At 40.7% G+C, this 8,871-nt stretch overlaps 2 protein-coding genes across 2 annotated transcripts in view; one reads left to right on the top strand and one right to left on the bottom strand.

Annotated features, from left to right (window-relative positions):
* The window catches only part of gmeb2 (glucocorticoid modulatory element binding protein 2), a 6,857-nt gene extending 2,311 nt beyond the window's left edge, over positions 1 to 4,546 (top strand). The window contains exons 5-10 of the mRNA XM_027018102.2: positions 535 to 638; positions 996 to 1,156; positions 1,460 to 1,531; positions 1,742 to 1,879; positions 2,196 to 2,318; positions 2,546 to 4,546. Coding sequence (XP_026873903.2) covers positions 535 to 638; positions 996 to 1,156; positions 1,460 to 1,531; positions 1,742 to 1,879; positions 2,196 to 2,318; positions 2,546 to 3,141 — 1,194 coding nt within the window. The 3' untranslated portion in view covers positions 3,142 to 4,546. The remainder of the gene's footprint in view (positions 1 to 534; positions 639 to 995; positions 1,157 to 1,459; positions 1,532 to 1,741; positions 1,880 to 2,195; positions 2,319 to 2,545) is intronic.
* Positions 4,547 to 6,278: 1,732 nt separating this feature from the next.
* Positions 6,279 to 8,123, bottom strand: pdyn (prodynorphin). Its single transcript, XM_027018090.2, has 3 exons — positions 8,044 to 8,123; positions 7,677 to 7,814; positions 6,279 to 7,211 (listed from the first exon to the last, which is right to left on the bottom strand). Exons 2-3 carry the CDS (start codon positions 7,797 to 7,799, stop codon positions 6,603 to 6,605), a joined length of 732 nt encoding a protein of 243 aa, XP_026873891.2. The 5' UTR covers positions 7,800 to 7,814; positions 8,044 to 8,123; the 3' UTR covers positions 6,279 to 6,602.
* Between the last annotated feature and the right edge of the window lie 748 nt (positions 8,124 to 8,871).

Below are 8,871 nucleotides of genomic sequence, written 5' to 3'. Positions count from 1 at the left end.
TGGTGGAGACTGAATAATTAAAACAAAAATGGCACAATACCCTTGTGCCAATGCAGAGTGTGTTGCTGTGCTTTCATCACTACTTTCTTATTGTTATATGTTGTGCTTACAAGTTCCACAAATTCCAGATTCCAACAAATATTTGTTCTGCTAGAAATACCAATCTGAATTAAAGGGATGGGATTTTCAGTATGGCAGTAGGACATCTGTCTGTTGGCCTAACTTGCCATTAAATACATGTTCTCGGACTAAAACCCTTCCCAGGGAAGATACTTGATTGATCTCTTGTGTGATTTATGTGCTAAAACTTAGAAGTGACACACATGTTATTCTATGGTCTGAGATCATCTGTCAGCCAAAAACAAGCTGTTTTTGGGCACTGTTGAGCAAAGTGGTGAGCAGTTGCTCTGGCCACATATTACAGTTATTTTTACTGGTGATGGATTCTGAGATTGAAATTTGAAATTGCTGTTTTATGTTAGGCAGGGGATAAGCAAGATGAGGTTTTATCAGTGCTGATGCTTTGTGTTACAGTTCAAGGATCATCTGATTAGTCCCAAAGAGTTTGTCTACCTAGCTGGAAAATCCACTCTTAAAGACTGGAAGAGAGCCATTCGTCTCAATGGAACAATGTTAAGGTGTGTGACTCCCATTTCAGAAGATGGTTTCATTTAATCCTGTAGTGTGTTTGATGTGGACATTCTTTGTATGGAAACACATATCAAGGGAAGTCAGGAGATGCTTTAAGCTATTGTTAGCCTTTTTTGGTGGTGGTGTACCTTTCTACTCTTTGTTAGTACATTTCTTGTTCTATCAGTATGGTCTCTTTAATTCACAGATTCTTTGACAATAAATTCCAGGCACTCACGCTCATATCCAGCAGCTTTTTCCAGAATATTTTTTCATTGTCTACTTTGGATCTTTAGATAATTAAAAAGCTGCTTGTCTTACCTGATGCAGCCTTTAACTCTCTCCATCCTTGGTGGGATCCCTAGGAAGATCATGGACTCTGGAGACCTTGACTTCTACCAGCATGCCAAGGTGTGTTCTAACACATGCCGCAGCACCAAGATCGACCTGGTAGGGACGCGGGCTTCTCTCAGCAGCAGTCAGCAGGCCACCGAGATCGCACCAGTAACGCCATCTTCCACTGATGGTAACGTGGCACTACATCTGAGTGCACCTAACTTGCCATGAAGTTACTGCGCAGAACTTGCTGCTTCCTTTGGGACTTCTTACAAATGTGACTTGTGCTTTTGTTTACGTGGTCAACAGGAGACAGGTAATCATTCAGTTCCCTGTCTCTTGTGTACACTATAGCAGTGTTTGAAATAAAATCTACAAATATTGTGATAATCTGAGACGTTCATAATGGCCTGATTTATTTTAATCACAATCACATAGTACTGTGACCATCAACACTGTCATATAAATATTGTCACATATGTTTACCATCCAGTGAATGGATCTCCAGTGACTTTCTCCACAGAAACATGTGACGACAGTACAGAGTGGGTCACAGCTATAGGAGGTGGGTGTTAAATACATATATAACCTAATATGCATGCATATTTTCAGATTTGAGAAGCAATCACTTTACACTGATAATTTCTGATGGGAACAAAAGATACAGTAACTCTAACTGTGTCTGTCTGGAAGATGTTTAGAAAGTACAGATTTTTGGCATCTTGGTGAAGGCATTGTTAGGAAGTTTCGGTTGAACGTATATTGTTGGTCTCAGAGGACACCATGACGTTTTGGAGAGGACTGAAGGATGCGGGGCTGCTGGATCACATCATGGAGGATCTTCAGAGAGAGATTGAGGAAATTCTTGGAGGACTGCAGGAACGTATACAGGAACCACCGCTACAGGTCGTAGGTCAGATTTCCCAAATTTCCCCTCAGGAATAAATAAGGTTTTTGTTTTGTTTTTTCCTGTCTGTCTTTCTCTGTCTCTGTATATCACTTTCTCCATATCTATCTGTCTCTATATCTGCTGCAAATAAATCTTTTAAATATCATTTGCTAATAAAGAAAGGTAGTGAAAAGTAACATGGGCTGTTATGATTGTAAGTATGTTGCGTTTAACTGCAGCATGTAAACATGTTAATTCAGCAAATGCATGAATGGGGCAGCTGTTGACATGTTTGTTGTTTTTAACACCACTTGTGATCCATGTTCTCTGCCCTTCATAGATGCAGCACTGCTCAACAATATTGTGCAGAACTTTGGGATGTTGGACCTGGTTAAGAAAGTGCTGGCCAGCCACAAGAGTGAAATGGATCGTTGCAGAGAACAGTATACTAGAAGCTTAGTGGGTGAGTACTGTATGATATGAATATTATATTTGCTAAGACTTTGGTTGATCATGTAATTATGTAGAGGACAACCTGCAGTTTTTGGTGTCTTGGTCTGGTGGTGACCCTGAGTCTATTTTTTTTTTTCAAGTAACAGCTTTATCCTAGGCTGGCTTTGACAATGTTGTAGTAATAATAATAATAATAAATTTGTGTGTGTGTGTGTTTGTGTTTTGTGGGCTCTTAAGCTCTGGAGCAACAGTGCGATGAGCATCGCAAACGAGCGAAGGAACTCAAGAGCAAATCCCAGCATCTTAACAATGTTCTCATGACGCTGGCCCCTGCAGGCGCGCCTCCTACCACCAAACGGCCCCGCCTTTCCCGCACTGCTTCTGGCCCCGCCTCCATTATGGCTCCACCTGCTCAGCCCACCCAGTTCGCCCTGCCCGTTACTCAGCTTGCAGGTTTCCCATTGGACAAAATACTGTCGGCCGTGGCAGCACCTGCTCCCACTCAGGCGCCTCTCTTTGGAGGCTACACGGTCCTGACATCGCCAGCAGGTGGGGAGCTGCAGGCCGACTCACCCAGCCTCACTGTTCTGAGTTCAGCCACACTGCAGGAGGGGGCAGGAGCACCTGCCATTGTGAAAGTGGTTAGCCCCTTTCAGCTAGTCACCCTGCCCACCCTGGGGACTGGTGCCACCCTGCAAAGCCTAGCTGCTCCAGCAGGGGTCAGCACGGTAGTAGCTGTGCCAGTGAATACGGCTGCGATAGATGCAACAGTAGCTCAGGCAGAAGAGACAACAGAGGGCAACCTTGAGCAGCAGACCAAAGACAAGCAGTAAAAGCTGATGAGAACTGGAGGAGCAAATTCCAGCCACGGCCAAGTTTCACAAACAGTTGTCCAAAATGTATGTTTGTTTGTTTTTTTTATGTGTGACATGACACTTCATGTGGGCAATTTATTTAGGGGAGGTGAGCCAAAGGTAAAATTGTACATTTCGTGTTGGGAAGCCTTGACCCAGATAAAACTATTCTTTAATAATTAGGAGACCTGCCTAGACTTTAATGTTTTGGTCGTTCCTGTGCTTCACTTCCTCCCAAACTTCCAGAATCGTCCTAGTCAGGCCGTAATTACTTCTGAAATGCTGTTTTTTGTTATTTTTTGCCGTTTTTCTTAAATGTTGCTTCACGATTGCCTCATACTGTTTTCAACAGCATTGGAAACTTCGAAAACTGATCTTGCTCTGTTCATTGTGTTGTGTAGATACTTGTTGATAAACATAAAAGTTGTGCCTTGTATATTTTGTGTTACTGAGAGAGAAAAAATGTTTGAATAATATTCCTCTGATAAAGGTGCTTGTAGAAGAGACAAAGACATGCTGTACTCAGGTGTGGCTGTGCTTCAGTTTGCACAGGGCTTGCTCAGGGCTTGCTGTTGGCCAGAGTCACCTCTTGCCTAATGTCCCCCACCTCTAATCGCTCTCTTCCTGCTCATATTGCATTAGAATCTTCATATAAAGTGAAATTATAGAGGTGAAACTCTTCTTTTAGGCGTCAGCAGGAAATGACCTTGCATATGTTTTGATGCAGATGCAGAAAAGTAGTTATATCAGAGGAGTAAGGGATACAACTATAAAAAAGAACACAGAATTTCTTAAACTATTTAGTCTTTATCAGTGCCTACAAAATGATGGTCAAGCACAGAAATACACACAACCAATCAATACACAGTTAAAAACAGCAGCTCTTTCCTGGGCTGTTGATTATGTAGAGTGTCTCTACATATCAGCAGGTATGTTTCTGCCAGTAAGTAAAAAGCTCTCCCCACTAGAATGGTCACTAGACTTCACTCTAGCTCTAAAGATTCGTCCTTTTTCAGGTAGATGGAAGTAATGGGCATTCCTAAACAATGTCCATATGCAGTGTTGACAGGGACTTTGGAGAGGTAATGTGTGGTAATAGGCCTGAAATGTTATAATTTATTATGCAGAAGAAGGGTTTTATAGAAGGGTTGTACAGTTTGCTTGTAAGCTGTAAAAAGTTAATGTACATTTTCTGAATTTGCACACATTTGCTTAGTCACACTGGTGCGGTACAATATGTAGGCATATTAATAGTGATATAAAGTAAAATTATTTTGTGTACCCCTCATGCTCATTGTTTATACTCCTATATACTTTTGGTTGTTTATTTGTATCTTCCTGTTTTTTAATTCTAGTTGTAATTAAACTGCATTCATTGTGATGACCTAATGAATTAAGGTCTTGGTGTTCCCCCTACCCAAGCCATTTTCATTTTCGGCTCAGGCTTTTAAGTAGTATAATATGTTAATGTTAGAACTTACAACTCTTTGAAGCACTCATCTATTGAATAATTAAGCATGTGACTTTAAAAAAAGTGCACTTTTATAGACTTTTTAAGGATACTTCTGTCTGGTTTTCAGTATTATGACTTTTTTCCCCCCTCATGAGTACTGAAGTCAACAGATCAAAATTTGTTTTGAGTTTTGGCAGTATTACATTTCATTCTTTGTCTGGTAATTGTTCAGTACTAATTTTGTTCCCAACAATCAAGAACATCTGTGCTAATGAAAATGTGATGAATTTTAATTAATATTATGGAAATGTAATGAGACTTCCTTTAAATGTCTTTTTTTTCTGAAAACAAGAAGTCAGGGATGCTTGATCGTGCAGTGGTTGGAGAAATGTTAAGTATCCTCCCAGACTACACTCTACAGCTCCAGAATCTACATTAATCTGATTGTATAGTGATGTTTAGAGAATGATGGACCCCAATTCAAAGCTGCTGCAAGACTCTTAGAGAAAATGAAAGGCGGCTCTTATGCCACAACAAGAGGAAGACTGACATGGCTGACCATCTGGTGCTTGGTGCTTCTGTCACATGTCTCTAGACCTACTCACTTACACACATTAACTCTGACCCAATAGGATGAGTATATTTTACATACCACTGTGCTAATGGCACATGTGTAGGAATGTGTTAGGAACCTGCTTTATACTGCAGTTTTTCCAGCACCGATGTGGTTGTATTACACAGTGGCACGCTCATGGGCTGTTCCCCAAACAGCCCTGCTTACTTTCAAAACGTACTGCAGTCATGTGTACTGTAGATGTGGGAATAAAAGAACTGATGCTTTGTGTGTGTGTGTGTGTGTGTGTGTGTGTGTGTGTGTGTGTGTGTGTGTGTGTGTGAGAGAGAGAGAGAGAGAGAGAGAGGGAGCAAGAGATGTAGAGCTGGTGCTCTTTGATGTCCTTTTAAGGAGTATATTTCATTACTTCTTTATGTATTATTGTGGAGTCATATACATTGGTCACTGTCGTTCAACACATCTTTGTCTCCCTGAAGAGCACTGGGAGCAGGAATTCTGTGGATGCTCCAGAACCCTGCTCTCACTTAGGATCTTCTCAGCTACACGGGTACGTCAGTAGCAAAATGTTGTCTTTAAATGTGTATAAAGACAGGCTACTCTGACAGGTTAACGCGCACAAACAATGCTGTTTTAGCTCTGATGGAGAAAATAGACTACATTTCAGAGCAAAAATCACAATGTATATCAGTGTCTGGTTACAGATATGTATTTTACATCCTGTTGGTAAAGGTCAAATTCAACACTGAGTTTTCAGAAACTGATGGGACTCACAAAAAATAGATATCACAGATCAATAAACCCAGAGAGTTTAACATATGTTATAATTCTATAAATTCTATATTCACATGATCAATAAAATGTAAAAAAGGTCAGTCATAATATGAAAATACTTTGTAAAGTGATAACTGCTAATACAACTAAATACAGCTAATACAACTAAGTTTTTCTGGGCTTTAGTACCTTTTTGTAATATGGAGCCAAACTTAGCAAATGACCAATGCACCTGTTTCAGGGTTTTAATTGTACTCGTTAAACCTTTTTTTTGGGGGGGGGGGAGTAATCTTGTAAACTTAAATCACACAAAACATGTTTCTTTGCAAGTTTGGCAAATAAAGGACTTGCCCTTTATTGTAAATTTCAACAAGCAGTGACTGCAGCATATATTGATTGCTTACATCTGAGACATGAACTGATAACAATAAAATGGTTGGTCACCTTAGAGTCATTTGCTCTAACGCATTAATACATGATTTCTGCAAGATTAGATAGTACAGTGTTATGGAGTCCGAAAGTTAGCAGATTTTGGACAGAAAGTACCCTACACACATAGGAGTTCTAGAAAGTCGTGAGGCAACTGAGATGCATTTGCTGTTTGAGTTCTACTGTCTTTTGCGCAGTAACTTAGAGACCAAATTAATCATGTAGTAATGAAGGTTCTTCGTCAGAACGCACTGAAATTTTGAAATGGCGACGTAAAAAGCCGCCGTATCTCTTTTGGTTGTCCCACTTTAACTTGGGGCGAATTCTTCTCATAAAACCTCCGTATCTTTTCTGCAACTCCTGTTGATTGCTTTCATCCATTGAGTCACTTCTCTTTGGCCCGAATTTCCGAAGAAATCCTCCATAGCGTTTGAACTCATTTAAAGGGAGGTCGTTGTCATAAACTCCCATTTCATTTTCGGAGGTAACGTCTTCTCCTTCGTCTTCGTCCTCTGAGAGCTCCGGGACGTTTCTCTCCACCAGTTTCAGGAGTGCGTCGCCGTAATTCTTTGCGAACAATCCCTTTTGTATAGCGTTCTCTTTCCACGGAGAAATTAATATTTTGTTTTTATTTCTGTCGATCCTTTTTATGAATCCTCCGTACCGTTTCACCAGGTTGGATGCGGGCTCTTGCAGGTCCTCCTCAGATAAAAAATCTTCGCTGAGACCTTTTAAGTCATCTAAGAGCGCCTGTAAAGCCTTTTCACACCGGTCTAGTTCGATGGTGGATGTAAGAGTTCCTTCACATTCTAAAGTGCAAGTCTGGAAACGGGGGAACACAGAAAGAACTTTAACCTTAAAAGTGATATTCAATTTGTTACCCTTCTTTTACAATTGGGCTATTTTAACGTATGAGGCTGACATTTTGCAAGGATTAAAGTGACATGAATAGTCTTTAAAGTTCAATTTTAGCAGTTGTATTTTCCCCAGTTACGACGGCTTGAGGCACGCTCTGTCCGTGGTGCTGAACCAACGGAACTGCTGCAAAGCTTCAAAGTCGAAGCGAACTGTTACATTGCAGTTAATTGGGAGACAGAAAATCGATCTCGCTAGATAACGGGTTCGTTGTTTCTGCGGGAAACATTTGGTAGGTACTTCTCATATTTGGTAGGTACTTCTCATATTTGACATCCATTACCTCTGCACCCCCGAAAAAAGAAAGATGAGATTAAAAGCTCCACTGCTTGATATAAATACAAGTGGGTATAAACACTAAGAAAGTCTTACCAAACGATTCACTGGAGAGTTTAAATCTGAGGTCTGCTCCGCACATTTCAGACACTGCGCAGAGCAATCTGCCCGAGACAGAGACGGCAAGATCAACATTAACACCAAAACATACCACTCCATTCTCTTCTGGGAATTCTATACAGGAGAGACACAAGAAGCAAAGATTTTAGTTATACATTTCTATCCTAAGAATCTACCTCTATTGGTCTTTGGCTCAGTTGATTAGATGAGGTTGCTGATTTAGTTTTCAAGTTCCTCAATAAATAAATAAACAAACAAATATACAAATAAATAAATAAATAAATAAATAAGATCAAAGAGTTGTACCTTACGGTAGGCTACTCCAAATATTTAAGGCAGTTACCTGAGTAGAAAGAAGCTTGCAAATTCTTCAGCGAATCGTCAAATCCTCTGAAGCCATCAACTCTTCGAGCTTGTTTTGACTTTCAAGGCTCTTTAATCTTTTTATTTCTGCTGCCTATGTCGTGTCACCCACTGTCATAAGATTGGGCTCTTTTGTTTGACCAATAGGAGTAGACACCTCATGGATGGATCGCCCAGCGCGCTTTCTAAAGCCCACCTCTTCCCACCCACGCGCCCGCGGTTTCCTGAGAAGCTTAGAGACGTTTTTCTTGCGTCTTCATGTGATCCATTGATTTATAGCACATTAATGACGCCCGAAAAATACACAAAGATACATATAAATGTTTGAAGGCGGCTTATATACTTTGCATCCTTCTACTTCGGCAAGAGAGAACACAACTGTACTTAGAGATATAGGTTGAGAGGACGATTACGAAGCACTCAGCCATTAGTCTTGCGCATGGATTGACTAAAGACAGCTCCATCCTTTCGTTACAGGGACATGCTACCATGTTACGTAACTCTGTCGCAGACAGTAAATCACTAGTTTTCCCTCAGTTCCAGAGCTGGCGCTACTTTGCCGGAGACTTTTTAACATTACAATGAACAATGGTCATTGGCTATACTGGCACGTGTAGCCTAATATACTGTAAGGCGCAAAATGACCAGGCACTCGAAATGGGTTGTCGTCCAAGGTCAAATAGCCTACAACAGTGTGCCAGCCATGGATTCCTGCAAGGCCATGCGTGATAAGCTACGGACATTTGCAATACCTACTCCGTTTTTAGAATTTTACTGAACAGTCTTGGTAGGTCACTTTTGTTTTTAA

This window comes from Electrophorus electricus, chromosome 22 (genome assembly GCF_013358815.1).
Source record: "Electrophorus electricus isolate fEleEle1 chromosome 22, fEleEle1.pri, whole genome shotgun sequence".
In the NCBI taxonomy this organism is placed as follows: domain Eukaryota; kingdom Metazoa; phylum Chordata; class Actinopteri; order Gymnotiformes; family Gymnotidae; genus Electrophorus; species Electrophorus electricus.
Note: the sequence above shows the minus strand (reverse complement) of the source record. Positions and strands in the feature narration are given on the sequence as shown.